A 17096-nucleotide genomic window follows, 5' to 3' on the forward strand; every position below is an offset into this window, starting at 1 on the left:
AAATACAAAAGCAGCGATTGCAAATGCAAATGTAAATGCATTCAATGGGCTCAAAAGTGTGAAAGAAGAGTGATAGGAGGATGGGAGGGAAAACAGTGGAGTTCAAATGGTACGAGGCCTAAAACCGACAAACAGATTAACACAATTTGCTATGCTTCATGTACAAAACGAGCCATAAAATCGGTTACTATTACAGAAAATGAAGAGGAAATACTTAAAAAAAATATAAATAAAATAAACAAATGTTAGGAAAAATTTTTGAAGCCATAAAATTCATCCAGTAAAGCACTTAACTCTGAAAAATTTCTCAACGACTTCGACTAGCTTTATCCATGATAGAGATAAGCTTACGAAGAGATTGTATATTATATGCAACGATAAAAAGTGTTTTTTCATATCAGTCGCAGCTGGTCACACTTTTTAAGGTTTAATTGAAAATGCTACATGTTCGTGCGTGCTTAAATTTTGCTGTGAATTTTGTTGTGAAAATTAGACATGCAACAAACTCTAGCAAGCGCAACTTGTTCTTGCCTCTTAGACCCTAAAACATATCAGACTTCTGAACGAAATCTTCCCAAAACATATAATAATATTTTATAATAATAATTATTATGTATCCTTCGAAACCTTCATAATAAAAGTATATATTCGAGAAAAGTAAATTTTTTATATTGTATATTTCAAATTTTCTTAAATTGTTTTAAAATATTATAAATATTATTCTAAGTTTGAAAATGAAACATTATCTTAGAATTACATTTTCCTTATATATATGTTTTGTTTGGTTTTGTCTAAAAAATGGTTCGAATCAGCGAACTGCATCTTTTTCCAAATTTTGGAAATTTACAGCCTTGGCTAAAATCCATTGCAAAAGCAACTAAAGTGCATTCAACTTGCAGGCGACAGATGAACAGAACTTTCGTAACGCCTATACAAAGTGTTCATTAAGTCAAGCCCCAACAAAAAAACAAAAAGAAGACAAACATCGTGAAGTCGTGAGAAACAGCATTTGGAGGAGGGGAGCAGGCAGAGTGGTAAGCAAGGGGAGGTAAGGGGAGTATTGCCCACCCATGTGCTCCATAATGATGGCAATCGAGTTGCTCGCCTAAGTCTTTTGCTACAATCAAGTTGCTCGCTTAAGTCTTTTGTTTTTTTTTGTTTGTTTTTTTTTTTTGGCACGTGAAAACGAAAGTCGCAGCCGTCGATTGATATTGGCAGCCATCTGTTATGGGATATACACCATACTTTTGGGTTTTATACTGCATTTTGGGTCGCTTTCGTTTCGTTTGCAGCGACCTTGGCAATTGTTACCCATATTCGACAATCGCTGCAACGATTCGAATCTGGAATTTTAAATAGTCTTGTATTGTGCTTCATGTTAGCGTCATGTTTTTTTTTTTGGCTCTGACCAAATGATAACACACAACATTGTGGGCGGGGAGTGGGGGTATGAAGGGCAAGTCAAGCAACTTTGACTCGTTGAAGGGCATTAATGTGGACGTTGATTCAATCAACCCTCGAGAGCAAACCAGATCTCCAGACTCCGATTCCGATTTAGTCTCGGTCGAGTCAGATCCAGTTCAGGTTGAGGCATACGTCAAAGTTTAGGCATTGTTTTTAATTGGCTCTTTGTCTAATTAACAACTCAAAACATAATACAAAGTCGCGACTAATGCAACACTTCAAATTTAAATTACGTCTCGCAATTACCCTTTGAAAGCAAAAGCAGACAGAAACAAACAAATTAAATTAAAATATCAGAATTTATATATAAACATTATTATTCATTGAGTCCACTTTTTATTACAATAACTCATTTTCCTTAATGGGCATTTTGATCATTATCAAATCGTTGTATTTTCGTATTATTAATTACAGTCAAGAAAAACCTTAAATAAAACTTAGAAATTCAATTTATCTTCAATATTTATAAAGATTTTATTCTAGGATATAAATTTAAATTCTTTGATTTGCTCAGAAATTTTCATAGGCACAACTTATGGTAATATTATCATTATCTGTACAGGGTATTTTAATTTTGACTAGCTATTTTTTGGGTTTTTCGCTAATTTTATTACGTGAATTTAATGTGCAATTAAACTCAAGAGCGAGTGATTCTAAAAAGGAATATACATATCATTTAAGTTAATTTTTTAAGCGGAACCCATTACTTACAGTCTTTACATATATAAGATTCAGTGCATTAGGTTTATTTTAATATAACGCTCAAATATTAGATCTGTCTTTCAGCTGAAATTCAACTAATTGAATTCTTCATTAAAAAAATGTTTATGTGTATTCTAACAATCTTAAGAATGCTTAAATGAATGGTCAGTCAGTTGAGTTGTTCTTTTATTATTTTAATGCGATAATCGTTCAAGCACTGAGTCATTTTGTCAGTCACTCAATCTAGCAATCTTTAATGTCAATGGCTTGACAGACAACGCCCAGTTTTGTACACACGCCTTTTGGTTTTTAAGTCTTTAAAATTTTTTAATTTCTCAAAGAAGAATCATATGTTAATTCTGCAAAACGTAGCCTTTCTTTTCTTCTATTTTTCTTAAACTTTTTTTATCGTTTATGGAGTGTATATGTCCATTGAAATTAAAGCATTTGCAGTATATACAAATGTTTACAGTGTATTCGAAACTTTAAAGCTTTACCTTTAAATTTACCCAAGCTAGAGTAAAAAATAAAAAGTACTACACAGTTCTCCAAGTATGCCATTATTTTTAATTTTATACCCTATTATTAGGCTGTCATAATTGCAGGGTATAGATTTTATGCCTCCTAAAATTTTATTCGACACTCACTTTACACATTATACTATATAGGTAATTCTAGGGTATGTCGTTGTTGACCTTTTTTTTATTTTTATTTGGGAAGAGTTTTTGTTAGATTTAAAAGAACTGAAACCTGTTCAATTAACAGCAACATTGTCACCTTTTGCTTATGTCAACTGTACACTTAGTATACACAGTTGTTGTTGTTGTGATTATAATTGAAGACAGTTAAAGAACAAGGAAGAGAGCTCTTCTCAACGAGTCAGCAGCCAATTTAACACGACAAAACCTACAGGCGATAAATCTACAATGTTTTTATACGTTTGTTTGTTGAGTCTTCACAACAACAATAAAAACAATAATACTAACAACTGCAAATAACCATAACAACAACAACAATTCGACAACAATTTGAATGCCATAAAAGCGATTTATGTGCGCGTATTTCACGCCTCTCTTACACACACAAACACACACACACACAAGTGTTCATGATATGTGTGTGTGTGTATTTATATTTGCTTAAACACAAGACTTAAGATCGTACTACGCTGTACTAAACATACATTGCCTCCACTTTAAATTCCCCTCTCAAGTTCAAGGCATTGTCATAAAATTAAAACAAAGATTTATGTTTACAACTCGCAGAAGCTAACAAATAAAGAAGAAACTAAAAAGACAATAATATGCAAAAAGTTATCAACAAATTCCAAATATTTTAAGCAGCTTCAGCTACCCTATAAACAGCAAAATTGTAAAAATGGTCTTCCAAACTATCGAAACTCGGCGTCTATAGAAAGTTGAGTTGCCAAATTTGGTATATAGACACCCAAAAGTTTATTATAATTATATTGCTGAAAATTTTTATGAAATTTACATATTTCTTATATAGAACCATAAATCTTTTAACACGAATAACTTGTATAATATTAATGTTATAGCTCTGTTATTTGGCATGTATTCTTAAAAACAAACCTACTTACTATTCTTAAAATTTCATTTGAATCGATACAAATATTTAAATTAAATTTAAGATTTTTATAAATTTTTTTTGTTTCTATTTCTAACTTAATTATATAGCTTTATTATCTGATATGTGTTTGTTTAAGTAACTAAGCTACCCATTCTAAAAATTACATTTTAATTGCTTATGAAATACAGGGTATCTCTTAACCTTCATTAGCACACTTTATTGGCTAATTTTTCTTTTTGCCTACATCAGAGATACTTGTTTTGACATTTTTTAGGACTAGGAACTAACCTTTGAGTCGTCCATTGAGCTTTAAAGAGATTTCTGAAATTTTTAGCTACTTCTGAACCACTTAATTCATCATAATGTTGTTATGGTACTCCTAAATTATTAGCTTTAGGGTTAGCGCATGTTTTAATCGATTGTTATTTTTTTTGTTCAACTGCCAACATCTTTTATGAGCTACAAATTAATTGGAGTTGGCTATAATGTGATCAATTCGCGTGTTTATTTCAATAATTTGCATAAATTTAAAGATCATCAGCCGACTGAACGATGCCAAAATACTCGATTCGAATAGTATTTAAAGGGACTGCGCCCTTTAAGCGTGTGAAATTGATGGACAAAGAAAACGAAAGCTAAACTATCCGATACAACTTCAAAGAGATCGATAACTTGTCATACTATTTGCAAATCTCTTCCGTCCTTCGATTCCCATGAGATCAACGTATGTCAACTCTTCTCTAACTAAATACTATATTTGCCGGAACTGAGCAACTCACTGAGGCGTGTCTAAGTTCCAAAAGTTAAACATGGATTTTGAACTTTACACAGATTTGGTTCGAAATTTTTCCAGACGAAATGCCGTCACTGAGTCATCTTTAAGAGATGCGGATAAAGTAATCGCAATGGAGCTTGACATAAACCCGCCCATCTCACCAAAAAAATTTGCAAAATCATTCAAACTCGACTTTACGATCACTCTATTGACTCAGCTTAACTGATATTTGGTGAAGACTCAACGGAAGTCCATAACGTTGTCCAACAAGCCAGGTCTTTAAATATTTACTCAACTTATTTGAACAGCTTCGAATTGACGCCTAAATAAATTTATATAGACGTTCCCTAACTTTTATAGTCGCTTAAGTCAAGTACGATTGAAATGTTATTGAAAAGAAAAAGCTAAAAAAATGTTTAAGATTACAAAAAAGTTGAGTGTAAATATTCTTTCAAGGTATTAAAAAAAAATTTTATCTTTATATATTTTATCTCAGAGTTTGTGTTTTAATTAATTAAATCCATATTTGAAATTGATTAAGGTCTTAAAAAATGACAAACTTTAAGGATTAATTAGGATCATCATGAAATTATTAATATTATCTGGAAATCATATTATAGACCACATTATTTAACTCCAAGAAGGGAAAGTGAATAAAACTATTTCAAGAATGAGAGAATCTGAAACAAATGTGGAATAATTGTAAGATTTTTTAAGATTTAAGAGCTCAACTGATAAGAAAACATATATGAGAGTAATATACTCTTTTAAGTATTACAATCTCTAAGTAAAAAATTCTATATGAAACACTTAAAAAAAAAAAAAAGCTATTGGGAATATCTGTTTAATCCGAATACTTTCATGTTTGTTGTAGTTTACTTCATTATGTCTTTCCTATTAATGCCAATTAAAATTATATATGCTCTCATCTTTTACATACAATAGACTGACACTATCAGTAGATTAGCTATTATCATGATAATTTGAAGCCCGAATATATTTCCCAGGCTTGCCACACTTTAATACATATATGATAATATCGAGAGGGAAATTCCAACTACTTTTTCAGCCAATTTAAGTGTGTAAGTTCCCATAACTGAATAAACTGACTGAAGTCGATCTGGCAACTGACTGTAAGTATATTCAAGTAGCCAATGGGTCTTCATCTTGACGAGCGTCGACTGATAATAAAGACAATACTCGTTAAATAGATAATCCGTATACGATGCACTCTTAGAAATGCACCATTTGAATTTACATATTCAATTTGTCGAAAAACTGTGAAACTGCTGTGCAAACTGCAAAACTGGTTTCCCCGAAAAGATAACCAGTAGAAAAGGCTACAGCGGAGAGAACTTGACTGTGAAAGACCCTGTACTTTGTACGTAATAAGTAACAGACATATATACGACACATATAAAAAAAAACAAAGAAAAGCAAAGACTCCCCACTTTGGAATTAAATAAAATGAAATTCAAATTTTAAATCTCAAGTTTTCACTTTTAATCGACTCCTTATATCGTAATTAGTATACAAAAAACACTGTAAATTGAATTCTGAGACCTGTCATTTTTCTGTAAAAAATCATATCAAGTTGGACAAGAATTTGGACTTGTAAAGTTGCTAGGTCAAAGGTTTGACCAACTTCAAACTTTCATAACTTTGGCAAAACTGAACCAAATTTCAAGTAGAATGTCATTATGATCTTGGCTTTGACCCTCAATTCATTCTGCATTCAAATTTAATTAATTTTGTAAAAAAAATTATTTGCCTCTTGATCATGGGTGCGATGCTAAGGGTCCCCCCTTTGGAATTTTGGAAATTGAAAATTTGAAATATCAAGTTTTTACATTAAATCGACTCCTTATATCGTAATTAGTATAAAACAACACTTTAAACTTGATTCTGAGACCTTTCATTTTTCTGTAAAAAATCATATCAAATTGGACAAAAATTTTGACTTGTAAAGTTGCTAGGTCAAAGGTTCGACCAACTTCAAACTTTCATAACTTTGGCAAAGCTGAACCAAATTTCAAGTAGAATGTCATTTTGATCTTGGTTTGACCTCAAAATTCATTCTGCATTAAAATTTATTTAATTTTGTAAAAAAAATTATTTTGCTCTAGATCATGGGTTCGATGCTAAGGGTCCCCCCTTTGGAATTTTGAAAATCGAAAGTTTTAAATCTCAAGTTTTCACTTTTAATCGACTCCTTATATCGTAATTAGTATAAAACAACACTTTAAATTTGATTCTTTTACTTTAATTCGACTTCTTATATCATAATTTGGAATTACAGGGTCTAAAAAACTGTCAACCTCATCGCGTTGTAGGCGGTCGTTGATCGCTGGGTCTGGACGGGCTGGGTTAACCTTTTGTGAACGAATTGAAATCACAATCGTCATCATATTGACAGTCAAGAGATACCCCCTCTACAAATGGGAAAGGGGGGGGGGGAAGGGGACACAGCTGCATTTGTGGAGCGTGCGTTGTTCAGCGGTTTTTGGTATGCCAAGGTCAAGATCGGATGCGATGCGATGTGTTGTGATGCATTCACATTGAAATTTCAATTTCTCACTCACACTAAAATGGATTAAGAGGAGTAGAGAGGGGCGGGGGGCGGTCAGCTCGCGGTGTTGCTGTCTCAGCGCTTGATAATACATAAATATTTCCCCGATCTAACCTACTTACAAGTAGCATATGTTTCAGAATTAAATTCAAAATACAACAATAATATTAAAGCTTAGCGCAACCAACTGCTTTACTAAGCAAATTCAAAATTTTGGGTATGGGCTTGGTCTCGTTGGTCTCGGGGGTCTTTCCAGGGGTTTTAGGTCATGTCGCTATGCATTGAACCGTAAACAATATAAATATTACTTGAAAGTGTAGTAATATAAACGAGTGCATAGAAACACAATAAATGTATGTATCTTTTAATATCAATAAAAAAAAAAAAATAGTTGAGTCACGAACTACTATACCTGACTAGCTGTACTGCCCAAGTGAACTCATAGATCTGAGCTCTTACAACAGCTGTCCAAGACTTAAATACAACAAATTTAGTATAGCGACTCAAATATACCATAAGTATACTTTTTTATAGTTTTTTCTCCAAGTACTTACAAATCTATAGAAGCTCATATTTAGCTTAAATTAAAAGATAAAGCCCTAATACCTAGCATGTTTAACTGTTTTAATTTCAACCAACTATTCTGAAAATTTCATAAAAATCGCTTTATAAATACATAAGTTATTAATAGCATTAGTATGGCATTGATTATAATCTTTAAAACAAAATAAAAAATAAAAATAAGCATAAAACAAAATACACTTTCTAGATATTTATATTAATATGTCAACTTACCATTTTAAAAATTACAGAAAAATAGACATTTTATTTATTTATTTTTTTAATTTGATCTTAAAAACTTTAAGAACTCATTCTTAGCTGAAAACATGATACACACTTCTTATATCTGTCAGATTTGTATGTTAATATGTCAACTAACTATTCTAAAAATTGTATTTATTTTAGTATTTATTAATTAAGTTACAGGGTAACTATTGTTCACGTTGATTTGCATAGAGCTCACTCGACCAGTGACCATAAATAAACGCATGTCAACTGCAGAAAACGATACCATTAGTTCCAAAATAAAAACAAACTAAATTGTCGACTCTGAACTGGAAAAGGCGACACGTCCCAGTCAGCGAACACGTTCAAGTGCGTAATGCCCGTCACTTAAGTTAAGACGTTGTCCAATGGACATTGGGCAATCTGCCCAATCAACCATAGACCATCGACGATCGACGATCGACAAGACGCCCAAGCTGGCTGACAGCCCAAAAGACACGTGGAGTGCCAAATGAAGCGCCTCGAATTGTTAAGAAGACCTTGACCCAAACAATGGTTCATATGACAAATGGGGGAATGCCAAAGTTATACCAGTGAATCAATATATTTCTATATTTTAATTCAATTAGTTAGCAAACATAGAGTCTTCTTTATTTAAGAATAATTCTTTTTGCAGTTATTGCTAAGTAACTTAACTTTATTTCACAATAAACTTTTAAAATTTCTTGTTCGTTAAAAGAGATTCACAATATAATTATTTTTAGAGCTGACCTAACTAAGTTAACTCCGCATTTGAACCGGTCCTTAATTTACGCTGTTTTTGCACAGCAAACCTTATCAATGTTTGTAACAAAAGCCTTGTAAATGACCCAAAGTTGACCTTAGACCGGTTTGATGTTGAAAACTATTAAGAACTATATGTCAACTGACCGCATACCAAATTTCAGCTTTATAAGTTGACTTTTCCTAGAGTTACAGCTCTCAACGTTTGTATAATATCTACTGCAGTGTTAATAAAATCCTTTTTCCATCATTTGTCAGGAATTGTATAGTCAACAAATGTACACATTTTAATAATGTAATACAATTTTAAAAAATGCTGACAAAAAACAACTAAAACAGCACTTGCTTTGAATATATAGAAAAGCCTAAAAGTATTCCATGCCCCATGTAAAGTCTAGCCAAACTTTGCTTTAAGTATAGCCTAACCTAGCGAAAATAACTTATGAATGGCACTTATCTCGTAGTTCCAGTTCTATTTTTAGATTAGAGCTCATGACTAGCGTTTTTTATTATCTCGTAGTGTTTGTTTTGATTAATTAATCAGTTTGTGTTTGTTTACTTAAGTTCAGTAATACAAACAATTATGAACAATTATTATTGCAAGCAAATATCAAGCTAATATAGCTTATCAAATTTAATGTAGTGTAAAATGTTAATCTTAATATTGTTTTGTTATTTTTAGTTCTGCCTTGTTTAAAATTTTTACTTGGGCCGGTTTGCAAAAATAGCTATAATTCGACAACTTATTTATAGATTGGCCCGAATGACATTTTGTTTTGATACAAATTTGTTTATTTTGTTGATTTTTTCTCTTCAAGGAGAAAGGGTGTCGGAAATCAGGTTTTGAAATGCAGATGAGCTGTTTTGGAGTTTGGACAATAATATTCAAATATGCTTAGGAGTTATGAACAATTCCTCATCAGTTATTAAATAAAAAATATGTTAAACATAGAGAGCAAAAGAAAATCTTTTTGTAAATATTATAGACAGATTAGAAAACATCTGTTACTGATAGAGAATGCAATTAAGAAAAAAATCTAAAAATAACCTTGAAAATTATTAAAAATAAAAATTATGATTATCAACTGATTGGAATCGAGGTAGAAAAATCTCTTATAGGGTATAGAAGGACACTAATATTGAACAGTTAAGTTCAATTACTGTGCAACTGATCATTTCTTAAACTCAACTGTACCAAGTTGTAATGTTGTTTAGAGAGTAATTCGAATTTGTCTAAATTGTCAGTCAGATAAGCGCGAATTCGAACTTTGGACTGCATTTATAATATCAAAATGAACTGCATTTTGCTAAGAAACCAAATTAGGTTGACATTTGAATAAAAAACAAGCTCATAAACGGTTTGACAGTTCCATAAATGTAGTTGTAGTTTGCATTCTCTTAGATAAGACGATTAGAACTATCCAGTTTAGTATATATGTTTAGTTATATGATCCGATGTGGTGCGGGCCTAAAATTTAATATAACCTCCAATGGTTGATAGTTTGCGATTTATTTTTTTATGTGGGTCAGGTGCGACTTTGCTATAGAACTTGTTTTGTTTTGTTTTTTTTTATTTTATGTAATACGCAATAAGTAATCTCACAGAGAGAGAGAGAGAGAGAGAGAGAGAGAGAGAAGGAGACCAAGAACCACCCGATTGTGGCTGAGATAGTTAAAGTGTAAACGCTCTCGACAGGTTGCTATTGTAGTTAGTGGCATGTACTCTACATTGTGATTGGAGCCTAAGGGAATGATCATGCAACTTACGATCTCTTCTATCTTTTAAGCTTTCAGATCGATCCTTACATAATATATAAAATAGATCTTTAAAGAAGATATATATTATAAACGCTAAAATTTATTCAATATTAAAATATAACCATAAAAAAAAATTCAAGTATTAAATATTTTGAGAACATGTGGGATTTTCAATTAGAATATTGGAAAATTTTTGGTAAATTATAAATTAACTTTTTAGATTGATCCTCACATAATATATAAAATATATCTTTTAAGAAGATATATATTAATATCGTTGAAATTTATTCAGTATATAAAAATAACAATTAAAAAAATTCAAGTCTTAAATATTTTGAGAATTGGTGGGAATTCCGAATAGAATATTTGAAAATTTTTGGTAAATTATAAATTACTTGTTATTATAGACAACACATTTTGCACAATTTAAATTGAAATTTTTCGTAAGCATTAGATTTTTCAAATCGATGGAAACTAAAAAATTCTGGAAATTTAGAGGCATAAACATTTTAAACAGTAATATATAAACTATCCTATATTATGATTTCTTATTCAACTGTATGCAGATAAAAAGCTTACTAAACTATGATTTAAGTCAAGCAACACAATTGCAAGAATTACGTTATTATTTATTTATTTTAATATTTTAAATAATTTGAAATGCATTCGGAAGTGTAATATCATCAAGTTTTTAATGCCAATGCTATAATAATAAATTCCATGAAAATTCAATTTATATGCGAAGGAATTATATTTACGTTATTTTTTTTAATTTATTTTGGGATATTTAAAGTATAAAAATGTTGGATGAACTCGATAGATTTCATTCTCTATATAAAGGGTTCTTTAAAGAATTATAATTTAATGTGAAATCTTTGCCGAAATGTGTTTTGAAATGCCATAACAAAGAAGTAAACTGGTTTTTATGCCATAAAAACCTAATGTGCGTGTTTGTATATTTATAAAAAATTGTTTTCGTAGGGCATTTTTAGTGTCGTCATTGATTGAGCTGGTTAGAAAATTGCTCGATCATCGTTAAGACACAACTATATTTTTGCAATGCTTAGCAATGATTTAGTCGAGCTTCACGACGAGAACTGAACGGTTGATTGACTCGCACTGTGTAATCTACGAGTCATATAATAAAAAATAAACTGAAGAAAGCTACACACAAACACACTAATACTGACATTGATAGTTGCATTTAATTCAAGTTGAACACGATGAATACGTTGGCATTGCTTGCATTTGCCGTGTGTGCAATATTTTTACGCTACTTGCCCCACATTTTGCGGTTCATGCAACTGCAACGTTTTAGCAAAACATTGCCGGGTCCGAGTGTGGGTGAACTGATTGCCAATGTGAAAAAAGGGGGTAAGTGTTGAGCAAATTAAAAAAAAAAAAAAAAAAAAAACGACTTTTGTCAGTCAGTCGAGCTAAAGGTCAAAAATTGAATCGGTTCTTCTCGCCGCAGAAATTCTCAATTGGTTGAAGGAGCTGCGTTTGCGTCATGGTCCTGTTTTTCGCATTTGGTTTGGCAAGGATCTCATGGTGTTCTTCACCAAGCCGGAGGACATTAAGCAGCTGTTGAGCAACAATGCATTGCTCTACAAATCGAGAAACTATGAGCTGGTGGAGCCCTGGCTGGGCAAGGGTCTGCTCACAAATGGCGGCGAGTCCTGGCATCGCAGACGTAAGCTGCTGACACCTGGATTCCATTTTCGCATACTCGGTGAGTTCAAGGAGCCGATGGAGGAGAATTGCCGCATATTGGTCAACCGTTTAAAGGAGCATGCGGATGGCAAACCCTTTGACATATATCCCTATATCACACTCTTTGCCCTGGACGCCATTTGTGAGACGGCGATGGGCATCAAGAAGCACGCTCAAATGCAGAGCGACTCGGAGTATGTGCGGGCCGTGCAGACGTAAGTAGCACCGCTTGAAGCCCTGTTTAGACCCTGTACTTGCAAATTGCAATGCCTACTTCAAGTATGTCAAATTATTCCATTAAGATATATATAGATATATCAATAATAATAACCAGCTCTGTCTGTCTGCACACCTAGTTGTCAAAAACTATGAGAGCTAGAGATTTCACACCCTTCGTTCTGCTTTCGTCACTAGCGCGGACTTCCGTAAGCAGCAATACAAGACTGATACCTCTTATTATTATTATTTTTTTTTTTATCATTGCATAATTTCACATAGCTTAGAAATCATTATAACAAAAAAGATTTTTTTCTACACGAGTTTATTTAAAGAGCTTTTGCTAGTGAAAAAGTTTTTTTTAAATAAAATAGATTAAAAAAAAAAATAAGCAGCTTCAAATTTTGACACGCCCCCTTAAATCGCAGGAAAAAAATTAGAAGAACAAGAGCCAGAGTCTACAGTTTTGGCACACATGTTAAGTGTTTAATTTTATTAAAATCGGATAATGAGCATATAGGTAGTTCAAGCAGAAGAACTTTTAAAAGGTTGCATTGTTTATTTTTTACTTTAAATTTTTCTTTTAATTCATTAAAAAAAAAAAAATTCTTCTTGGCGCATTTTGTGGACGAAAACTCTTATTTTTTTTGAGAAAAATATGAATTTTAATACCAATGGACAAATTTTGAAAACAATTGGATTATAAAATTGATATTTTTGAAATTTATTTTTCTAACTGTCTCATTTATTTTAAGAAAACAAATTAACATACTTGATTTCAGAAACTGGTCTTCTTTACGCACAAATTTGTTAGTTAGTGACGCACATTTAGTTTTGTGATCAGAATAATTTTTAAAAGACCAACAAATGCGTCATTCAAAATGTAAATTTTTAAAGAACTCATTAATATATTTCAAGGCAGCAAACCTTCAAAATTTTGTTAATGCTTCGGTTCGGCGGTTCGAGCCATAGCGCAACCCATCGGTTCGGTTTGCGAATTGTTTTATAAACCCTCTGAACCCAAGGTTTGAGTTCGAGCCTTGGTTAACTTTTATACAAAAAAAAAAATATTTTTATTGTTATACATTTTTCTCTACATTTTGAACTAATTAATTTTTTTTTAAAGAAATCTAATTTTGATGATAAATTTAATTGATTTGAAGATTTAAATAAGACATATTTAAAGCCGAAGTCTCAAATACTTGCGAAATATTAGAAATCCATTAAAATTATGTAATTATATTTTTTTTTTAGAACCTAACCTTTTATTTTAGAAAGCGGTTCGGTTTAGGTTCGGGTTTGCAAAGTTAATAATTTCAGTTCGGTTCATGATCCGGTTGAGGCTGCTTAAAAATCCGAACCGAACCGGTTCTATGAGGTTCGGTTCAGAGCCGGTTTGCAGCCTTGATATATTTTATTTTATGTATAGTATTTACTTCTAAAAGTTTCTTTAATGAAGAAAAATAATGGTTTTTTGATTGCGAATCTTCCACATATTGTAGACCGGTTTTTTTTTTTAAATTTATTAGTGTATGGCTTGCTCGCTTGCTTATGAAAAAGTACAGGGTCTTCTCGATTGTAGAGTTTTTGAAACTGTTGATGATAATTTGTTGATTCCTTAGGATTTGCCGCATTCTGCACAAGCAGAGCTTCTCCTTCTGGCAGCGTTTCAACGTGCTCTTCAATCTCTCCGAGGCGGGTCGTGTTCGCAACGCGGCGTTGCAAGTGTTGCACGAGGAAACCTATCGGGTGATCAACATGCGACGCAAGCAGCTGCAGCAGGCGCAGGCAGAGCAGCTGGCAGAGCAGAAGGATCAGCAGCAGGATAATGATGTCGGTGGCAAGCGTCGTCTGGCCTTTTTGGACATGTTGCTGCTGTCCCAGATGGAGGGTGGCTCCGATTTGAGCGATGTCGATATACGCGAGGAGGTGGACACATTTATGTTCGAGGGTCATGACACAACCAGTTCGGCAATTGCATTTGCCATCAGTTTGCTATCGAAGCATGCCGAGGTGCAGCAGCGTGTCTACGAGGAGGCCATCGAGCTGGAGGGCAGGGAAAAGGAATCGATGCCATATCTGGAGGCAGTGATCAAGGAAACACTGCGTCTCTATCCATCCGTGCCATTCTTCTCACGCAAAGTGGCCGAAGATTTAAATGTGGGCAAACTGACAATACCGAAAGGTGCCGCCGTCAGTTGTCTCATCTATATGCTGCATCGTGATCCCGATAGTTTTCCCGATCCCGAACGCTTTGATCCCGATCGTTTCTATCTCAACGAACAGCAATTGCATCCATTTGCATTTGCCGCTTTCAGTGCCGGACCCAGAAATTGCATTGGTGAGTAACTGTTGAAAAGTGGTAAAAAAATTGAGACTAAGAAATTAATTTCCCTTTTCTTTTTTGTGCAGGTCAAAAGTTTGCCATGTTGGAGCTGAAGAGTTCATTGTCCATGTTGTTGCGCCATTATCAGTTCCTGCCAGTTGCGGGTCATCAGCCCAATCCCCTCGCCGAGCTGGTCATGAAGAGCGGCAATGGCGTTCGAGTCTGCATTAAGCCACGCTCCACAGCCAACTAATCTACCCTCTTCTCCACTCACTCCTCGAATCTTTGGCAGCAGCGGACAAATCATAGATCATTTATCTACCATAACTCATTATAATTATAATATAATTATTTTTTTTTTATAAATAATTTTTGTACGCTAAGTAAGCTAAATAAACCAATTATAAAATCTATTTCGACTACTAAATACCCTATTATATATTCTTCAGTAACTATACACTCTACAAAAATCTGTACGCTTAATTTGTTTTAATTTTTGAGCTCAGTCAAAATATAAACACAAACTATAACAACAATTTCGACTGCCAGACACCCTATAATTTGCTCTTCAGTAACTATAGCATCTGTATGCTTCATATTTCGTAACTCCAACTAATAAAATATTGGAATCCACTAGAAAAATATACAATTTAAAACTATTGCGACTACTAGATACCCTGTACTAAGTTTGTGCTATTTTTTTCTATTTACAATAAGCGAAATGCTTCATTTTTCTTAGTCTTTGCGCTCAGTGGAATAACAAACAAGTTTTTACAAGTTTCTTGACTATAAGATACCCTATAATATGTTCTTCAGTAACTATTCCTTTAAAAAAAAACTGTATGCTTCATATTTCGTAGCTCCAACTCTAACAGTCTTTGAGTTCAATGAAATAGTTGGCCAGACATATCATTAGATATAGGAAATTAGGCATAGGATTGTTTCGAGCATGTTACTTAGGGACATATTTAATCATGAAGAAACCACATACCTAATTTCACGACTCTAGCTCTTACCATGGCTGAGTTCAGTGGGACAGTTGGGTAGGTAAAAATATAGATGTATGCTTCTAAATGACTTGCACACGTTTCTAATGAACTCTGAGCTTCAGGAAATTACATTATAAATGAACACACTAGAATGTAGCATTGTATAGCACACTCATATATGTATGTCTCTAGCTGTACTTTGATCACTGTGCTTCTTCTTCTCACTTAGTAACTAGTTCAATATTGTTCCTGGTTTGTAGACTATCACAATGCAATTCAATGCTAAATATTATATATACGTGCACATTGCACAAATATATTTATTACGAACCTACAATTTATATTGAACGCTATGACTTTTGAGTTCCCGGTGGATTATTGGAATAGACTCACACACATAGATAAGATTGTTCAATAGTTAACATTTTTTTGATCTAAGTTTTGGGCTTTAAAAACCAATTTTGTAGTGTTGTTTTTATATAAACTTATTTCTAAGTCAAAATTTGAATAAAGCTATAAATTCGGGATTTTAAAATTAAAAAAAAAATATAAAAATAATAAATTTTTAAATTTTAATACTTCATTTGAATTTAGAGGCCAATTCAGATGAGTTTTCCTAAATATATATGTGCATGAAGTTTTGAAGTTTTTAAAAAACAAAATAATTAAATAAACATCTGTCTACTAGATTAAAAAGTTAAGTGGTGTTTAAGAAACGTTTTTTTAATTCATTTTTTGAGCAAATTCTTTCGAAATTTTAGTACGATGAGTGAGATAAGGATGTTAAAAAAATTTTTCGGTTTTCCCAAAGTTATGAGTATATGAAATCTCAATGAACCTTTTAAAATGAACTTTAAAAGTTTAAAAAAAATCAAAAGAATATTTCATCACAAATTTTGCAATTTTAGTAGTTAACCTTCGGCATCCCAATGATTGTTTTGCTTTCCTGTTTACGTGTTTATAAACTTTGATTGTTAAATTGAAAATTCTAATCATTATGAGTTCAATTAGAGGGTGTCATAAAAGTCCCCCCCTACGAGTGATTTGCAATGTTTATATTGATAATATTATTATCATTATCAAATGTGACGCAGTTTATTGACAATGGGGAACTTGGACTCGAAAAGTAGAACAAATGCTGAGAATAAAACGGAATCAGAGTATTTAGACCCTTGGCCTTATCAGGCGATTGTGGCAATAAACTGAAAACAGCTGATGAATTCCCAAAATATGAACAAGAATAAAAATAAACAAAGTATGTTGATATTTTTAAGTATATTGTTTATTTCACGCACTTTTGAACTATGGAATATACAATTTATTTGTTATGTATTAGATCATTATCGTGTATGTTTATGTGTGTATAGTATTATATATATATTTAATGTAGATAGCGTCATATTGTTCTCTTGAATTAACATCTAA

General features: G+C 32.5%; 1 protein-coding gene across 1 annotated transcript; it reads left to right on the plus strand.

The window, feature by feature from the left end:
- Positions 1-11470: 11470 nt before the first annotated feature.
- LOC117793328 (probable cytochrome P450 4s3) lies at positions 11471-15109 on the plus strand. The gene is made up of 4 exons (XM_034633625.1): positions 11471-11801; positions 11902-12355; positions 13979-14697; positions 14769-15109. Exons 1-4 carry the CDS (start codon positions 11651-11653, stop codon positions 14933-14935), a joined length of 1491 nt encoding a protein of 496 aa, XP_034489516.1. The 5' UTR covers positions 11471-11650; the 3' UTR covers positions 14936-15109.
- The last annotated feature ends 1987 nt before the right edge of the window (positions 15110-17096 follow it).

Source organism: Drosophila innubila, chromosome X (assembly GCF_004354385.1).
Source record: "Drosophila innubila isolate TH190305 chromosome X, UK_Dinn_1.0, whole genome shotgun sequence".
NCBI lineage: Eukaryota > Metazoa > Arthropoda > Insecta > Diptera > Drosophilidae > Drosophila > Drosophila innubila.

Coding starts and splice junctions, on each gene's coding strand:
- LOC117793328 (XM_034633625.1), top strand. CDS start 11,651: ATGAATACGTTGGCATTGCTTGCATTTGCCGTGTGTGCAATATTTTTA. Junction 11,802..11,901: donor TGCCAATGTGAAAAAAGGGG/GTAAGTGTTGAG, acceptor TTCTCGCCGCAG/AAATTCTCAATTGGTTGAAG. Junction 12,356..13,978: donor TATGTGCGGGCCGTGCAGAC/GTAAGTAGCACC, acceptor TTGATTCCTTAG/GATTTGCCGCATTCTGCACA.